Genomic DNA, 19911 nt, shown 5'->3' with positions numbered 1-19911 from the left:
CTTTGCTTGACAAGTTACATTATAATTTTTTCAGGGAGCGGAAAATCGGATTAACATGTTTTGTAAAGTATTGTGTGAACTCTAAATATATTCAAGTATAGCGAAAATTTAGGGTTACAGTTAAATTTATATAGTGACTTATTTATTAAAAAAGGGTTACTCATTGCATAGTAAATAATAGGAAAGTGATATTATAACAAGAGTTTCTAATCGTGCATGTAAATATTGCATGAAGATTGCTTAGTCATTTCTAGGTAGCCTTGGTGTGGGAGAGTTACAACTATTACTTATACTTTGCCATGGCATAATAGGTTGAGTTAGAGGTAAAAATGGTCCTTGAGGATGAAATACATTTCCTCGATCTGAGTTTTTTTTGTATCTTCTTTTAGTATTATATAGTATTACATCTTGATGCTGATTCTTATCTAATATTTCTGGTGTAGGAGGTGTTCCAGTGGACCACTTTGATGTCTGCTTAAATGTAGAGTCATTTATGTTTGTCTCTGATATAGTTGGAAATGGGCTAAGAGGTTTTCTGATTTTTGCAATAGGACACTGTAGTGCCATTAAAAATTGTGTACGAAGTAATAAATTATGATGAGGGGATCCAAAATCTGGTAAGTTATTTACAAGTTCTCTAAGTTCAGGAAGATTGCCAACAAGTATGGGGACATTTTGTATAGCTTCATCTTTAATGCTTTGTAGCTGTGTAATAATACTTTCAGGATTTGTTTGTTGTTTCCATATTGATGTTTGATTTGTAATTAGTTGAATAAATCTGTCCAAATTACTTTGCATATTGTCCAATTTAACTAAAAGATCTTTTTTCTCTATTGGAAGATTCATAAGATATTCTTTAATACTTACCATAATTTGATGATTTTCAAATTTTGGATATAGAGTCTGTGGTGAACTTGCATTAGGTGATGCATTATTATTAGTCGGTGAAATGTTTGAATTTGAGAAATTCATGTAAACTTGATCAACCCAATCCTCATAACTTTCAATTGAAGCAAGCATATTACCTAGAGTATAAACAAGAGGATATATACATGGAAGATTCAAACCATCCTTAAGGAGTTCGACACACTTTTCAAAGTCACATCTTCCTCCACACTTTGAATTCCCGAAAAGATCAAGCGGCTCTTCTGCAAATTCCTCCTCTTCTGTGGATAGTGAAAGCATATTCTTGTACTTTTCATTCCAATGTCCGCATATTTTCATAGCACTTTCAATATCCTTAGTATATTTCAAAAATTTTTCTAACCTACTAACAAATTGATTAGACTCAATTTGTAGGGACACTGAAATTTGGCTGTTTGTATCCTCTTTATTATAAAATTCCAATGGAAGTATTCTAATTCCATAAGTCTCTAAAAGGTATAAGTCCTCCCTTTTCCATTCTTGAATCTGCTTGTAAACCATAGACAAGGAGGAGTACAATGGTTTAGGATGTACGGGATTAGTTTTAATTGAATTTAATTGATTTGAAAATGTAATCAGGACAGGTTCTAAAGCATAGGTTAAAAGGATTTGTCTAATAGTTCTTTCTTCAGGAATTACAACTCCACTTGAAATTAGATTCCTATATAAGGTTTCAAGCTGAGACTTGCCTAACACGTTATATTTTAATTCCTCCAATATATTATCACTACAAAGTGATGTATAAGTTGAAGTACTATCCTCCAATTTTGAACTGTATGAGATTTCTGGATTTTGGTTTATTCTATCAGGATACTTGACAATTTCTCGAATCATTAAAACAATATCTTTACATTTTTCACGGTACTGCTTTAGCTTAGGAATTATTAACAATAGCTTCTTAGATTCAGGAATAATAATAGGAAATTTTGGTGAATAATAACTCAATATATCATAAAAGTGATCCCAAGTTAATCTCTGCTTTGCAAATGGAGAATTTAGCAAAGCTATATCATGCTGTATTTTCATGTTTCTACTTGCTGCCAGGGTACAAGAATATTGAGTGAAGTCATTTATAAGAAATGTCAGGTATCTTAAGATTTCAAAGCTCCACTGAAGTTCAACAATACCTTGAATTCCAATTAAAAGTCCTGTAATGTACAATACAGCCAAATCTCTATATTCGGAAATTGTTCTTGGATTTGCAAGTTTTCTCATATTTATTTGTATTTCCTTATCTTTCTCGTCCGGAATAAACGTATTCAATTCCTTACCATATATAAGTTGTTGAATATCTACTTGAGTTGTAATTTTAATGCTACTTTTCGTCACTTCGTAATTTGAGCTTGGAGTTGTCACACTAGTTTTGGAAGATCCTTTTAGTGTAATCTTACGTTTACATCCTTTCTTAGGAGCTTGAGATGTGGGTCTAATCTTTGGATTTAAAAGTTGTTTTGCAGATATAGATATTCTGGCTCTTCTGGAACGATTTCTTGTTTGTCTAATATCAGTTTGTACCTCATCTGTGATATCTTCAATATCTACCAAATCTATAGAACTTTCCACTTCACAAGATTCTCCAATATATTCTTCTAAAGAGAATTTATCTTCCAATTTAATTCCGTTTTTGCTTGGAGTATCATATTCTGCTTGTTTTAGATCAAAATCCGGTTCATTTTCAGTTTCTGAGGGAAGCTTAGTCCCTTTATTCTCATTTAATATATCAACAAACAGGGACCAATCAAATAAGGAATTCTTAAAACATCTCCAACGTGTTTTTGTATAGAAATCTCGCATCCACAGCATCAATAGTGCCACTCTATTTAATATCATATTGCGTTCATACAAGTTAATCAGACGGGTTGAACCTGTCCAACTTTCCTTTAAAAGTTCCAGAAATCTTTCAAATTTTGGTACTTCACGCTCTACAGACCATTCTTTAGCTCTTCTTTCTGTAACAGAAACTGAATTAAAAGTATATATAGAGTTATGATTCAATAATAGATTTTCGGAATTTTTAAGAAATACAATTATTGGAGTCACTTTATTTGGTGAAATAGCTCTCAAATTACACAAGGGACAGACCCAAGAAATATTAATATTTATGGACGAAGTCAAATTATTCTCTGTTTCAATTTCAGTATCTTCAGATTCGGTTATAAACTCTTTACTAGATCTTAAATTCTGGTCCTCATTCCCGTCTGTTGGTTTAAGTAAGGGTATAAATCCCACACAGGTTTGGTGATACCAACGATTGCACTCATCGCATGCAATCCAAGATGAAGACGAAGAAGATGAAAGTGACTCATCCCCGAATGATGCACAAATACTACACAGATCTGCAGGTGTCCGCTGTATACTGCGGTACAATTCCATACAAACAATAAAATAAACTATTAGAGAATTATTCATATATTCATGGAATTTTGGATAACAGTTAGGGTCTAGCATTCCAACTTGTTGTATGTATAGACTATAATCTACATTTCTATCGGTTATGACATTAATTTCTGGATCTTTCTTTCTTAATGAAAAAAAGTAGCCATTTCTCCATCCCTGTAGTGTCCTGCGGATACTATGTGAATTTGAAAGTGTTGCTGATCCAGACTTATTCTGAGAGCGCAATTTATCTGTATCTTGTCTCAAAGTTGCAGCCATAAAGTCCTCTATTGTAAAGGTAGTGTTTGGATTTTTTTTGAGCCATAGGAAGAAGGATTTTGGAAATATCTCAGATTCTTCCAAAGATCTTCCACATACTTCATGACTAAATTTATCTTTACTAAGGGAAGATGTAGATATTTCTTCATCTGAATGTACTAAGGTCGAGATTTTCTTCATGTTGCCATTTGCTGGTCTCTTAGGCCTTCCTCTAGGTCTTGAAAAACGCTTCTTAGAATAATCAATTAGATGTTCTTCTTTATTGCTATCTTCAAGTCTTCCATTTAAGTAACCATCTCCATAGGATTGAATTGTTTCACTACTGATAGTTTGTTCTACATCTTCTATATTATCCAAAGCTAATTTGTTTGAAAAGTTATCCCATAAATCAAGAGTTTCTGAGTCTGAGATATCTGAAGTATTCATATATAGAATAGAAGACTCAAAAATACGCTCAGACTCAAAGCATTGATATTTCAACTCTCTAAAATCACCTACAATATCTTCCCAAGGTCTTACGAGCGTATTTTTGGGAAGTAACAAAATTGCTTCTCTTGCATCCAAACACCAACTCAGGGTGTCTAAAAAAATTCCTACAAGCCTTGCTTTTAAGGGTATCTGGAATGGTAAGTGATCACAAGCTTCTATTAATTCAATTAATGTATCTAAATTAACTGTCTGACCACTCTCAGAATTAGCCAAAAAATTGCTCTGTTGAGAAGTATCCCAAATATTTAGAAAAGAATTCATTTTCTGAATATTATTTCCAAAATTTGAAATATCTAAACTATCTTCATTTGACTCAACAATTTCACTTGAACTCTTCACTGGAAACCCCTTTATCTCCTCAATATTTACTAAGTATTCTTCCTTCTTAATATCAGTAGTATTCTTGCTTCCAAAATCTTCAACTATGTCGACATTTGAAATTTTGAAAAGTAGGGAATGTTCCCAAGGCTCTTTTTTACAGTGAATTAGTGAGGATGGGACTTTAGATCCTAAACCTTTATTTAAACCATTGTTACTAACATATCTAAGATGTGGGAATTTTTTATAAATTAAGAAATTCCATAATATTATATTCTCAACTACTCCACATAGTTTATCTAACTCAGGAATTCCCAGAGTAACAGTCTTCTTTGCAAAGTATAAAAGAAGTATAGCATCCTGCAAAGTTGGAATATGTCTTTCTTTGAGGTTTAAAATGTCCTGGTAGGATAACGAAACTCCATGACCTTTTAGTTCATCTCCATGAGTTGATTTATTTCTTTTTTGGCGTTTGTGTGTGTTTCCAGTCCCAACAGTTATTCCTGATGAATTATTTGATAGCTGTTGAGTTTGCTCATTCATTAAACAAGAGTTGAAATCAGGATACAAGTGTTGGATGTGAGAGATAGTAGAAGAGTATATTTTACTGCAAAATAGTTCATAAAACTCCTTATCGAAATCTGGTATCTGATTTCCCCTCTCCATTGACTTCATATAATATGATAGGTTTAACCAGAGTGACACATTGTATTCTATTCCTGTATCTTGGCCATGTGACTTGGAAATGTGATCTTTCTTAAATTTCTCAATAGTATCATGGAAATCAAACTGAGGGGAGTCATCAAAAACTAAGTTATCATACTTCTCAAATAGGCTTGACCAAATCAACTGAAGTTTGGTATTGCTACTGGAGAACAATTCTGAAAATAAAGATGGCAATAACGTTACAATAGATTCTGGAATGCAATTTCTTGCAACTGACATTTGGCCAAGTTTTATAGTACGATTATCCGACAATGTTGTTCTCACAAAGTTGAAGCTCTTGTATAATTCTAGCCATCTCTTTGCTTTATTAACAGATTCTTGTAGTGAGCGTGCAAGAAAGCTGTCAACATATGGTGACTCTTTTTGATGTATTAATGATAAAGTTTCATGTGACAAGTCAGACACTTCAGAACTAGAATGCTCATTAAAGGATTCCCTTAGTTCTTCTAGTGTTGCTAGATCACCATCTGACATATCTACGCATTGAGTTGAAGTGTCTTCAGCAGATGTTATTTCATCAGTTTCATCAGAGTGTGTGTCCGAACATGATAATACTAACAAGTTTTGTTTATCAATACGGCTCAGAAGATCAACAGCATCAGAGAGAGAAGAAATAGGAAGACCACTACGACTAGTCAAGTTTAAGCCTGCTACTACTTCAGGTGGTTCATACTTAACTTGGTTGATATTATTAGATGTAAAGTAGGGATATTCATCTATCAAAAGAAGACTTAACATTTTGTGATTTATTTCTCGCAATAACAACTCATCTTGAAGATAGCTCGTGGTGTCTATCAATATAAATTGTGATGAACAGTCAGCCAAGGTACAAGTCATACGTTTTGTCAAACAAGCTAACTCAAGTACTTCATTATATAAGTTTTCCTTTTGAGACAGATAATCTTTACTGGTATTCTCCAAATCCTTTTTATTTCTAATTTTCAAGTGTTTCTTGTAGATTGCTGAAAATTTGTTAGTTCTACGTTCCTGATAGCTATCAATCAACAATTTAATACTTTCACTTTTTAAATTTGTAGCTAATTTGACATCTGATTTAAGATTTCTAAATTGAAGCAATTTCTCTCCTAGTCCATAAGAAGTTTTTACTAGCTTCTTTGCATTGGCAAGGGAGATTTTCACAGGCACTTTACTAGTTACATTTGATACTCTTTGTCGTCTTGATCTTAAGGATGTCCCATTTCTAGCTTGAGAAGATTTCGTATGTAATAACATATTGTACAACTCAAGCCACTTCTCAGATTCTAGTAATTGATTTTCGAATCTAATCATCACAAGCTCATCCATAATTCTCAAGTTTTTACCTTTATTCAATAATTCCTTCCATTCATCCAAGGATTTACAAGTATCTGGATTTGTAACAACTTCTATCCAATACAAAGTAAGGTTCATATCATAGATAAGATATCTTGTGGCTGGAAGTGAACACAATAACTTTTCTGGGTATTCAATATTCAAAAAACCCCATGACATGTCAAATTCAAGATCTTCTAAGTGTTTCTTAACTTCAACTAGTGAGCAAAATTGCCTCGAATGGAAATTCTCATCAATATTTTTGGTAAATTCTGGTAGACTTGTGACAGGCCCTGAGATTTCTGATGAATTATCATCTACTTTATATTTATATAACTCCAAATAGGGGAATTTCAAAATACTTGATTTGTCAATTTCTTGCATTTTTTCAAGATGTATGAGCCATTTATCCCATTCATCTATAGCTACAGGAAGTTTATCTATATTTTCTTTTATCTTGACTAATTTGTCAAAAGAGTAAAAGAGTGACTGTGGATGAGGTAACTGCATTGCTTCATTAAATTCTGGATCACCATATACTAGTAAATTTCTGACCTTCTCTTGCTCTTCCAAGTATTCACATATTTTTGCCTCAATTCTATACATTCTAACAGGTCTATTTTCTAAATTTTTCAGTAAACCTTGCCACTTATTAACTGGAATTTTATGTTCGGTATTCGCTAATTTCAGAGCTTCACTTTCCCAGTAAGCTGCAATATCCCGAAGTTTGTAAAAAAATTGCAACTCATCCAAACGACTAATTTCAGACCAATCCCTTGTAGTAAGTTCTGAAATGTGAACTTGATTGAATCCCAAATCAATTAAGTCCTCTGTATTTTCCACTTTGATAGAATCTCCACATAATTCCTCCTCTTCTATGTCGGCTTCTAAGTATTCTCCAAAATTTAGCTTCTCATCTAAAGGTACTGAATTTTCTTCGCTATTTATTAATGGTTTTACTTTAATATTCGAGTTATTAATTTTAGTTTGATCGAAATCATTTTTAAGCTTAGCTGAAGTATTTTCAGTTATTTCAGTATCCTCTACTGCATGAAGAGGGGAATTTTGAGTGTTCACAAAGCCAAAATTTTCTATTCCTTCATCTATATTAAGTTTTTCATTATCATTATCATTGTCAGTTTTCCTATTCCTTCTATTACGTTTCTTTTTGACAGATTTTGCCGGATTTTTGTTCATCCAGAAATTTGATTTATTTAATTCAATGTGAAATAGAAAACTATCAAGAGATCTTTGAAGATCCTCTAACTTAAAATCTTCTACAGGACAACTTAAATTTCTCACATCCAATTTCCAAACACTGAATTTTAACTCAGAAATAAGAGTAATCTCAGTTTCTGAGCAAACTTGGATATTACGACAGTCCAAAAGGAGTGATGCAATTGCATTAGTAGTCAAAGTAGACTCCCTAGGTCCTCGCAAGATTTCTTTAGCTCTCTTTGTCCATTTATCACAATATTCCAAACTAGAATAAAGCTCTTGAAGGTTATTGTCATAGATTGTGAGATCATGTCCTCTATCAATCAAAACCTTGAGTTGCTCTAGACTGGGTTTCTTTAGTCTGGAAGTTGAAAAATCATCAATTAAGTCTTGTATTTCATCTCTACTTAAATCATCTCCCTTCTTTATAGCCCCAATAGTGCTCCAAATATTTGAGGTTACCTGTTCGACATCTCTTCCAATTTGCAAATCAGTTATTTTCTGAAGGAATTCCCTGCTACTTTTTAACCACTCCTCAGTCTCACCAACTTTTTTCAAAAGAATAGGGACATATTCATTCATATCTAAGTATTCACACAAAGTATATTGAGCTTCTTCAAGTACTAATTGGCTTTCCATAAAGGTACAAACTCCATCCAGCACCCTACGATACTTTTTTAACCACTTTCTCCATCTTTGGTATATTGGTTCCATATATCTCATAATTGGAATTGTCATCTTGAGACTTGAACTCTCCAACCAGACTTGTTCAAATTCACTTGGGGTTGGTAATTTTGGTTTGCTTAAATGTTCATTTAAGCTTTCTATATCTGTAGTGTTTGTAAATTCCCTATTCTTATGCTCCTCCTCAATCTTCTCAAAAGCCTCTAATTCCTCCCGAGCTTTAGTCAATTGCACTTTAATGTCATCAGAAATATCATTAAGAGGGGCACTCTTTAATACTTTAACTAAGTTGTATATGAATGGAGGTGATAACACAGTTTCAAGCCAGCTTCTAGCTCTACATACTCTAGCAATGAGCTGTTTCTTTGCAACTACCTTCTTCTCGTCTAAATATTTAGCTGCAGCTTCATTAAGTAAATTTTCAGCAACATTAAGGCGCATTGGACGATTAAGGGCTCTTTCGACCTTCTCAATCCAATTACTCGCTGCAATCTGTTCGGCCAAGTCCTCCGCTCCAGGAACCTCGATGCTAATTTCGTCTTTATCTTTAATAGAATCCTTACATTTGTCCAAGTTCTTCTCGTCTATTGCTGCTTGGACTGTAAGTTTCCAGGATTTCAGCTGACTCATTTGGTAGTGCAGAAATCCAATACATTCACCTTCCAGCAAACAGCTTTGTGCCTCCTTCAGAAGCTTCTCTAATTCTGTAATTGAAGGTCTTAAAGAAGTCCTAATCTTGTGATATCTATTCTTTAATGTTTCACTTGGAAGCAGGCCAAAAGTTTGTCTCACCTTGTCATCAAATTGGCGAGTTCTTTCAATAACTACCATTAATTCGTAGTATTCAGGAAGGTTTACAATATTAAGAAGCATATTTCCTTCCTCTAATAAGTCTACAGCCTCTTTTAGTGTCCATTTATTTTTGAGTGTGCTATACAAAATATCAGCAACGCTTAATCTCCATGAATCAATATGTGACAGTAAAACTTGCTGAGCAAAAGCTAATTCTCTCAGTTTCCCATAAGACATTGTTTTCATACTTGTAAAGTCTACAGGTTCACAGATTCCAACACTTGAATACCCTTCGGCCAATATAGTCTTGTCACAAGTCCCCATTAATGAGGAGTCTGTAGTCTTTAAAAGTTCATATTTCCTTTTTTTGCTTGGTTTAGAGTCAGGAAAATCTCTTTTTGTAAGTAGTTCTTCAGGAGAAGGGATTGTTACCGATGCATCATCTTGCTTAGAGCTTTGAGAAGCACTGTAAGACACATATTCTAATAAACACTCTTCAGATAAGCTATTAAAGTCAGTCTCCATATTACGAAGTATATACTTTAAACTTCTAAGTGTTTTGGGGACATACTCATGAACATCTCCATGATCTAGAACCTTAGGGTTATATAAACACTTAGCCTGTGGACAATAAGAGCTATTCCACTAGTCTAAAATTCAAAGATACAAAAATAAAAATTCACGTACCTTTTCAAAAGACACTTTCATACTATTGAAAATTCCTGATTCTATAAAAAATGGAGCAACCCAAGCTTGGTATGTGCTAGGTTCTATACGTACACTTTTCCTTAGTTTTCCACTACTTTGAAGCATTTCTGTATTTCATATTAACACAAAGTACTCTGGAATTTAGCTGTAGAAAGGTTTCGCAGAATAAAAGGAAATATTTGGTCTTTTGGTAAAGTTCCCTTGCAAAAGTAAAATAGTAATCTTTTTGTCTAGCCCCCCTCCCCGTGTTTTAGTAATAAGGAGTAACAAGACTACCGCATATAGACCTTTGAATACCTAGCGAAGTTTGATTGGGTCACAAAAGTGTGAAAACCTATCACCATTTTGGATGACAATCTGTTCATTTTGAGCCTATTCAGATCATCTTTAGTTTACTACAATTTGTACTTATTTAGAATTTGCATTAGTAACTAGGATTAAGGTGGCAAAAGGATATCCTTATCATTCTGCTAAGTATTTCTAGAAGTTTAAATGACAAGATAAAACACTCACCTTGGGTGAACAGATCTTCTCTTAAAGAGTGATTTATTAAAGAAACATTAGTTCGAGTGAAATTTATGTGTCCTCGTTGGATATCACTAATCATATAGTGAATATTTCAAAATATTGGTATTAGTAATATTATATAGAAAAAAGTACCTGCTATGCTGTAAGTTTTCAAGTGTTTGAATAGTATATCTAATTATAAAATCACCTCTCTTAAATAAGATATCTCATTTTTCTTCAGCATATAAAGGAATTTGTGTCTTAACCTAGTATATAAGATATTTCTTTCATATATATAATATTGGAGGAAATTCCCGTTTTCCATAAATAAATCAAGGTACAACCTATAACCAAATAAGTTTACTTTACCTTTTAATATATTAGAAAATATATAAAATTATTAATTCAGTCACTAGGTAAATTGTTTAAGAAAAATATTTAGCGGAAGATTCACGCTCCACTTAACAGGGAATAAAAGTAGCCAAGTATCCACTACACTTGTGGTTTCATGCCTAATCTAGGTATTTTTTAATTAGAGCGGAAATAGTGAACAAATATAGAAATCTCATGCAAGAATAAGCAGATGTCTCCTTTTTTAAAATCTGTTGAAGATATCGGACGTAACTTAAGAAGTCAAAGATGGGCTGATATTGTAGATGATGAGAATTGTTTCAATAATGACAGTAATGCAAATTTTACTCATTATAAGAGAGATTTAAACAAATATGAGTTACCTGAATACCTTAAAGATGAGGAATCTTTAACCGAAACTGAGGTTTATGATTTTTTGCCACCAGTGAAATCTACAGGTGGCTTTAAGAAGAAGCTAAAGGATGCTGATGAGGAGAATTTAGATGAGATTCTGCAGGAGCTTAGTATTGACCATTACATATCAATATCTGAGGCTGTAGACACTAATGAAAAGTCTAGAAATAGAGTTTTAAAAGAGAATACTAACCAAAGAACTGCTAGTTCAAGTTCAGGCTGTACTGCTAGAGCTTTGCATGAAACTCAAAATAGAAATAAGAAACAAAAGAGGAAAAAGAATACTTCGAGGCCTCATTTCTAATGTGTCTTGCATAAAGGATTTCAAAATTACTATTGGAATTTCCTGATATTAATTATCAGCTCTTAAGGTATTGTGAAGTTGAGTTCTGGCATGCTAGTTTTAAAATAGAGACTTATTATTAGCAGTATTCCTAAATATATTACTTTTGATTGACACGTTAATTTTATTCTAATTAACTTTTGGAGGTGTAAAAAAATTTGATCATTAGATTTTGACCTCTGTACTTGTTTCACATGCCAAGTGTGACCACTGTAAATTCTGAAAAGTAGATTTGATATTTATAGTTAACTTGATGGAATTTCCTCTAATCTTTATTGGGGAATTTTTAGATGTCAAGTGATTAATAGATGAATCAGGTATTAGCTGATATGCTAAAAAATTAAGCATTACCCTGTAACTTCAGTAGAGGTACTTAGGGGCTCAAATCGTATAGGTGGTTAGTACACCGCGTTGTGGCCGCGGCGACCCAGGTTCGAATCCTGGTTTGAGCACTCTTTTTAACACAAAGGTAATGTGCGGTTACTTTGCAAGTTACTTTTCTTTTTTTCTTATTTTTACTGAAAAAAAGAAATTACTTCAGTAAATATAATTAAGATAGGAATAAAATGTATCAGATTCCATGGAATACTTTAGAATCCTTTTCAATATCCAATAAAACAGCCTATCATATAGTAGGGAAGTGTATGAGGAACCTGGAAAAGATAGACTCAATCAATAGTATGAATATAGATAATACTTATGGAAGCTCAAAAGTTAGCCAAGATATAGTGAAACTTGCTTCTGAACAACTAAAGGCTATTAGAAAAGGATTTAAGTACTTAGAAAGTCATGAGAATACATGCTTTGAATTACTGAGAGTATCAGGATCTGTTCAATTACTACCTAGCTCCTTGTCAAACATTGAATCCTCAGTAAGCCAATATCTGAGCTGTTTTCTTTTTCATTATATAGCTGAATTTTATGGAGTTTGGTTATCTTTTCATAAACTTGAAATAAAAAGTAAAATGGGTTACATCCCAGAGAATGAGCCTAGTGGATCTTTTTTGTTGAATATTGTATTCAAAGCTTTGGTATTCAAACCGAAGGTGGGTGAAATTCTAGTTTGCAAAGTTTCCTATATCTCACCATCCTATATTTCAGGAATAGCTTATGGTTTTTTTAGCATAACTATTCCTTTGAAGTATATTAAAAATGAAAACTTCGACTATCATCCAGCTGACATAATTACTTATGAAACAAATTCTTTGATAAACAGAAATGATAAGACCAAGGTCATAAGAACTGACTCTTTGGTCCTGGTAAAGATCAAGAGTCTAAACTTCTCAAATAATGGGGATTTCATAACTTCCATAATAGGCCAATTTGAATCTATTGTGAAGAATAACCGTTAAAATATACTTTTTTTGTCCTAGCCTATACAATTTATATATATATACTTCTTCGACTAAATGAAATCATTTTAGATATTCAAAAGGTACAATATAAAACACAGAATACAACATGGCGCAGAAGTTCAATACTCGATTCTATAGGGGATAACTTTATATTTTATTGTACATTAAACTGATTTTCTTCTTTTGGATAATAGAGCTTTAATATACTTTTTTTTTGGCTTTCTTTTTCAAATATTGGGAGATACCAATCCAGAATGAGGTATTCTTCCAAGCAGAACTTAATTTTAGGTAATTTAGTCTTGATTAGGAATGAATATAGAAGGAAAGTTGTAATAGGACTTTGAAGTAGGAGTTTCCCCCAAGGTTACAAATAGTTCTTCATGAGATGTGTTATACATTGATGAATTGGACGAACAAGAGATAATTTGAGAAACTAGTTCATCGTCAGGGTCATCTAAGGTATCTATCTCATCTATGTCTTCCAAATGCACTTGGATACTAGAGTATCTGTTAGCATTACTACATCCGATAGTTTCCATAGAAATACCAGCTTCTCCATTTATGGAGTTTTGAGATATTAAGTGTCTATTCGAAATCGAAGCTTTGTTCCCTCTTGAATCTAGTAATATAGCGTCAATGGGTGACGAATTTATTGGTACTTCCTTACTCACTTCCATATTATTTGGAGGAGAGCAACAACTTGCTGCACTACATCCAATCGATCCTGAAGCGACATTATTTATATTTGGGGAGCGATTAATACTTACGAGATAGTTGGCTGTGCCTAATCTATTTACTAAATTATTATTGTCCTTGCTAGCTTGTCTTCCTCCATTTGCTTCATCAACCAAATTACTATTACAATTGCTTTGTTTAATAAAAGATACATTATTGTACTCTTGCCAAGAATTATTTCTAGTATCTCGTTTCTTTTCACATGAATCAATGTTAAGCCCATGACCTTGTAAGAGTTTAACTAAACGTCCTCCATCCCAAGAAGGTTTACAGGATATACGGGGGGTTTGATCAGTTGTAGAGATCGATTTCATTGAAAGTGGGGTATCACTTAGAGTATTTGGAGGAGGTACTGCGTTCCTCAAATAGGCTCTTCTCTGTAAGTGCTCATCCAGTCCGTTACAAGAGGCTGAATGGCTAGTTGAACTATACGAGGATACAAGTGGAGATTCACAGTTTCGTAGTAGAGTTCTTCTATAACGCCGCCTACCTCTAGCTGATGTTCTTCTATGAGTCGTGGAGGTATTCGTGTCACGTACATCAGTTATTAAATGGGGAAAGCATGAAGAACTTGGATATGGAGATTCTTCCTCTATAGGAACAATTTTTCTTGAATTTTTCAATGTGCTCTGATCTATATGATGCTGAGCTAAAAAGTCTAGAGGATCCATTATAAAACTATTATTCCTATCACTGTTTGAGTATGGAAAAAGTGTACTGTATTCCATTGGGGTAAATCTAGGAAAGTGAAGTCTAGCAGGACACGTTTCCGTACATATAAATTTTGTAGATCTAATGCATGAGCGCATTATTAAGCACGAGAACGGTCAATATTTAGAATTTCAGCTCGTGAGTTACCAAAAAAGTACCATACTGAAGATGCATGTATCGTTTGCCGCAAAAAGCGCCCTTAACTCTTCGTCGCTAGTATGTTGAGGATCATCTTAATATATATTAGCTATAAATAAAATATTGCTCAGAAACCTGAGTACTTTTTCTTATTATAGATAAAATTATTTATCATGTAACTATTTAAATATATTTTTCCATATTGTACTATTTAATATCTAAATGCTTGTTAAGTTAATACACAAATCTGTATAATGAATATCAAGTACAATATCAAGAGGTTGAATCTAGAATCCAGAATTGTTCATTATTATTCCCGCACCTTCTTTCGTGATATATTTCTTATATATGGGTTAATTCCCTAAAATTAAAGTGGCTATTGTGGTTACATGGGGTATAAGGTAACATCTATTTAACACTTGATTCAGAAATAAGTACCGTATTACTTAGTTTGTGATAAAGAGAGACTACCTATTTACTTTCTTTTTATCTTAATTTAGAAGTCTCGATGTAATAGCTAGCTACTAAATTAAATGACCAAAAAACTCTAGTTTGTAGGATATACCTTGCAACACATACCCAAGGCAAGGAAGTGGTAGGAATAGGGTGCTAGTGGGGGGGGGGGTATAAATTTCTTAGATAAAACGTCATGTAATTAACAGTAGATAGGGTGTAGTAAGGCTATTGTTATAAAAATTCATCAACTTCGCTAGAATTGTATCTCAAGTATGGTAAGTTTCAAAGAATATCAAGATGTGCAAAAATATAAGTAAAGTAGTAATATGACTCATGGATCAGAAGTACTTCATATAAAATTATTACTTTTATCTTAACTCAGATGTGATCCGTAAGAAAGTAGATAAAGTATTTAGATATTTAATATCTTTAATTCACTAGTTTTAAAGTACAAAAGAAACATGGAGTTATAGTCCTCATAATTTCCAAACATTAATATTCAATACCAATTGATCTGAGTAAATATTTGAAGATACAAATCTAGTTTCAAAGAAGTTACAAGTCTAAATTAAAGTTAACTTCTTGATGCAAACTATCTTCTAAATCTCCTTTATATTCATCATTAAATTCATCAAAACACATATGAGTACAGGTATTACCCATCTGTAACTGTTTGGGATTATCAGTAAACTCAACGAGACACTCTTGATCTTCTGTTTCAATTGGATTATTCTCTTGAATTACTGAGTCTAACCATGACACTGTAAATGAATCTTCATAGTCTTCACATCTCCAAAGTAATCTTTTAATTCTCCTATCTCCCGTTTGTCCATCAAAATCTTTTAATGGTATACACTGAGCTACAAAGTCAACTAATATATTCTGCTTATAGTCATCTCCTTCTTCAGTAGCTATGTCCCAATTGTTAAGGTCATAGAATTGTCCAAGTCTCTCTATTCGTGAAACATAAATAGTACGGAATTCAACAGTCTCACAAAAGGCAACTGAACATTTTGGTTTCTCTGAAGATAAACTCTTTCTTCTTTGCGATGAACGTAATAACCCTCTTTTACCATTATCTATACATATTGCCGTTACCATATTTTCCTACCTTATTCTTCTAATTCCTAATTATATGTAATCTTAGTCTCCTCTAGTATCAAAACTAACTTCTTACTCTATCAATGACTTACCCTATAGTCGTCAATTCATCATAATATGAATATATTCAGGGTAAATTTGATAATAATTCAAATACAAGAACTAGGACTCTTCTAGATTATAAAGCCACTATAGATGTTTATCTACTTGTCTTTATAATTATCCCCTAGTTAAAAGTAGGTAGCTCTGCTTCTGGGGGTTTCCCCTTATAATTTGCACCTATACGTCCCTAGCGGGTCCGCAAAAACCTCAATGTGAAATGTATTAAAACATACCAAAAAATACCACAAAATTCCTGAAAATATGACAAATATGTCTTATTAACAATATTATATTGGAATATCGTTGTAATTCTAAGTTTAAACGGGTACTGTCACCTCTATTTCTTGATTTAGATCTATTCTATAAATTCTTTTATAAGCTATAGATAAAGACCGCCACTCAACCCGCCATGTCTTTGAAGACAGGACATACATTTTTGCTCTATATTTAATACCAGTCTAGCTAGTGGACTAGTACACATCCATTTGAGTTGGAGGTTATTTTATGCGACTACTATGCGTCTCTTTACGTATAGTGATTTTAGGTCTTCACTATAGCACATAAATAGACAGCCTGACTTGCTAAGAGTAGCCATATCACCTCATGGCCAATCTAAGTATTGTTAATTAAGTAGTTCAGACTTGACTTTAAGAGGGCGTATATAAATTAAATATATATCCATTTTGAGAGGGAACATAAATTCTCTTATATAAATTTGCAACTAGTGAAAAAGCTGTGCTAAGTAGTGAGCTATTGTTATGAACTAAGTACATTGTAACTGGGGATGAGAGAATAGTTGATATGGATACAGAAACGAGTGGTTTTTTGTGGTCGTTGGCAGATATTGAGAATGATTGCCCACTTTGTTTGCGACATTTGGGTCTAATGAATAATATATCTAAAATGGTGCTACCATGTTGCCAACAGGTAGTATGTGAGAGCTGTTTCAACGATGAAATGCTCAAGAGTAATAATAGTTGTCCTTTTTGTTTGTGTAAAGGTATCAAAGGCCAAAAGTTGGGTAACTCAAACAATGTTACACCTAGTAATACAAGTACGAATACAAATAGTAATCCTAGTACAATACCATCTAATGGTCTGAGTGTTGGAGCAGGAAGCTTACCTCTGGATTTAAGCTGTTGGCTTCCTCAGAATTTGACTGCTATATGTAACCCTGGTCATCAGTCGAATTGTTCCAGTACATCTGCAACGTCACCATATTATAAAAGTAACAGTGCGAATAGTATAGATAACTTTCCTCAAGATAGTTTGGTATATATTAGAGGTAACTCTTCTACAGCTAATATAAATGTAGGCACTCCAAATACTGTGAGCTCAACTGCTGCAACTACAACATCAGCAACGGCTCCATTTGGATCTTTAAGTGATGGGTTTTGGAATCATTCACCAAATTCTACTAGCAATACTACAGCAAGTAATATTAATGGTAGTTCACCTTTTATGACAGATCCATGGTTGTCATCGGGAACTTATTCTCCATCAAGTGGCTTTCTTCATGATTTCAACTGTTATGATAACAATGCAAATAATCCTAACAACAGTAATATAATAGGTGAGGTTAGTACTGCAACTGGTACTATGAATGGTAACTTGAATGGACCATCTGGGAGTAATAACAGTGATATATATCATAATAACTCAATGTATACCTGGACTGTTCATAACCCAATGAATAATTTACACACATTCACCCAAGCTAACCATGGAACTCCTAATGCTTGCACTATAGCTGATGTTGACTTTCAGAGGTTCTGTTTTGGACTGGGAATAGATATAAGTGATACTAGTGATATAAATAATGGGAAGAAATCTGTAATATCTGTCAATAGTGTGATGAGTAAACAGAAGGAGTCGGAGGGTTTCAATTTGACAGGTGATTGTAGTCATAATATTGGTTTGAGCCCTCAACTTAATCCTAACATGACAAGTTTTTCAGATACAAAAGGTGGTAATAGTGGTTTAACTAGCTCTAGTGGAGGTACTCTTGGAAGCAACTCCAATACAAGTGGGCTTAATAACATAAGTAATAGTGGAGGTTCTGTAAATAGTGTACACCAAGCTGCATATAGTAGCTCTGCATTTCCTCCATTAACTAGTGCCACTATTCGTCAGAACTCTTCAAAGGATACAATGGGATCCTCAGGGAAATCCAATTCTCAAGTAAATATAGCGAATTTTACAAGTGATACTTACTCCCAAAATTTTGGTACTTCTGTTACAAGTCCCCACCTTTCTAGTACTTGTATACCAGGTTCTAATCAGAATGTAAATAATAATAATCCAGTTAGCACCACTAAACTCATATCGATGCTATCTCGCTCAGAAGTTTCTTCTAGTAATGGCAGTTCTATAACCTCTGTTAAAGGTACAACTAACTCAAATAGTCACCAAAATAGTGGGGGTGGGAATTCATCTACTGTTAATAATGTTTCCTATATAGATGCAGTATTACATAAGAGTGACTGTGGGAAAAGTGAAGGTGGCAATAATAATATACCAAGTGATGTGACAGTAACTAGTACAAATATGGATGGTGAGATGCCTTCTATTGCTATAGGAGCTAATGGAGAACCATATAATTATAAGAGAGCTTTATGTAGACATTGGATGCGTGGTTATTGTTGGCTGGAAGCTGATTGTAAATTTGCTCATGGTGAAGTTGAACTGAGAACAAGAGATGGTAAATTGAGACATCCAACGTTGACAGGTGATAGACAGCAAACTCAACAAGGGCATAGTCAAACTCAAAGTCAATCTCAGCAATCATCCAGTAACAACATAATTGTGTCACCTACAGTTTTAGCATCGTCATCATCCAATGGTAAGAGTTCAAAACAAAATCCTAACAAGTCTAATGGAGCGAGTTATGCAGCAACAGCTGCTAGCAGTTTGTCCAGTACGGGCGTAGGAAGCAATTCTAATGTCAGTTACAGTGTGATTGTAGCTTCAGGTACCTCGACTACTGACTCTAAGCGAGGGTAGAAAAGGTGGTAACTAAAAAGAATACAATTAACACTTGGGATATTTGGCAGAAGCTATTGCAACTTAATTCAAACAGCATTTGTAATTTGGAAATGTTAATATCTTTATATTTGATAATTCAGCTGTAGCTCCTAAAATCATATTGTGTGCCTGCTATAGCTTAACTTAATTAGAGTTGCTTGGAAGTTTTTATATCTTTTTATATTATACTTATACTTATACTTATAGGTTTTATTCAGAAATTGCATCCCTAGTAAAACTAGAAATATTTTGGATTTGTATCATTGCTGATAGGATGGAAGGATAGACCAGAAGAACAAGGATTATGTTCTTTTCTTCTCTAGAAAATAATTATATGAGTTTTAACTGCAACATTATTATTAGAAGGAGATTACCAGGGTCCCCTATTACTCTTAATTTTTATGAATCTTATCACATCTAATAATAATGAGATGTGAATTGTAGACACCTTTTCAGGTGATTCTTCCAATCATTGTAACTTGGATATCTCCTAGTTTACAATGTTGTAATATTTATTTAGGAAAATGATAATTTACTTCTTTAAAGTGATATTGAGTCTAATTAATATTCACAACAATAGTGCTAAAACTCTCAGTTCATCTAACTCACAAACTATACGAGATGTTTCAAACTTTGGGAAATGTTCTTATTTAAATTGTACACTAAATCTAAAGTTAGCTAGGTTAGTCATTTCAAAGTGTCTATTTCGTGCTTTGTATACTTTTACTTTCTCGAGATACCTTTGTCTTGCTAATTGGTTTATATTAATAAGTACTCGCAAATTAGATCGGGATTATCCCATTGACTATAAAATTAGCAAATAGCCAATTTTATAGTCAGTCTGAACTT

The 19911-nt window shown here is 33.3% G+C and overlaps 6 protein-coding genes across 6 annotated transcripts; 3 read left to right on the top strand and 3 right to left on the bottom strand.

The window, feature by feature from the left end:
- Nucleotides 1–240: 240 nt before the first annotated feature.
- On the bottom strand, nt 241–9930 carry cand_032300 (PHD-finger domain-containing protein; the record flags this gene model as incomplete). Its single annotated transcript, XM_067213456.1, has 2 exons — nt 241–9714; nt 9805–9930. 2 exons carry the CDS (start codon nt 9928–9930, stop codon nt 241–243), a joined length of 9600 nt encoding a protein of 3199 aa, XP_067066707.1.
- A 985-nt stretch (nt 9931–10915) lies between these two features.
- Nucleotides 10916–11401, top strand: cand_032290 (uncharacterized protein; the record flags this gene model as incomplete). The annotated part of the gene is made up of 1 exon (XM_067213455.1): nt 10916–11401. One exon carries the CDS (start codon nt 10916–10918, stop codon nt 11399–11401), a length of 486 nt encoding a protein of 161 aa, XP_067066706.1.
- A 605-nt stretch (nt 11402–12006) lies between these two features.
- On the top strand, nt 12007–12792 carry cand_032280 (RNA polymerase N-terminal domain-containing protein; the record flags this gene model as incomplete). Its single annotated transcript, XM_067213454.1, has 1 exon — nt 12007–12792. The coding sequence occupies one exon, from the start codon at nt 12007–12009 to the stop codon at nt 12790–12792; it is 786 nt and encodes a 261-aa protein (XP_067066705.1).
- A 296-nt stretch (nt 12793–13088) lies between these two features.
- cand_032270 (uncharacterized protein) lies at nt 13089–14339 on the bottom strand (the record flags this gene model as incomplete). The annotated part of the gene is made up of 1 exon (XM_067213453.1): nt 13089–14339. The coding sequence occupies one exon, from the start codon at nt 14337–14339 to the stop codon at nt 13089–13091; it is 1251 nt and encodes a 416-aa protein (XP_067066704.1).
- A 1051-nt stretch (nt 14340–15390) lies between these two features.
- On the bottom strand, nt 15391–15936 carry cand_032260 (uncharacterized protein; the record flags this gene model as incomplete). Its single annotated transcript, XM_067213452.1, has 1 exon — nt 15391–15936. One exon carries the CDS (start codon nt 15934–15936, stop codon nt 15391–15393), a length of 546 nt encoding a protein of 181 aa, XP_067066703.1.
- A 903-nt stretch (nt 15937–16839) lies between these two features.
- Nucleotides 16840–19041, top strand: cand_032250 (zinc CCCH type domain-containing protein; the record flags this gene model as incomplete). The annotated part of the gene is made up of 1 exon (XM_067213451.1): nt 16840–19041. The coding sequence occupies one exon, from the start codon at nt 16840–16842 to the stop codon at nt 19039–19041; it is 2202 nt and encodes a 733-aa protein (XP_067066702.1).
- Between the last annotated feature and the right edge of the window lie 870 nt (nt 19042–19911).

Source organism: Cryptosporidium andersoni, assembly GCF_001865355.1.
Source record: "Cryptosporidium andersoni isolate 30847 chromosome Unknown contig_1, whole genome shotgun sequence".
Lineage (NCBI taxonomy): Eukaryota > Apicomplexa > Conoidasida > Eucoccidiorida > Cryptosporidiidae > Cryptosporidium > Cryptosporidium andersoni.
This window is presented reverse-complemented; position numbering and strand designations above follow the sequence as displayed.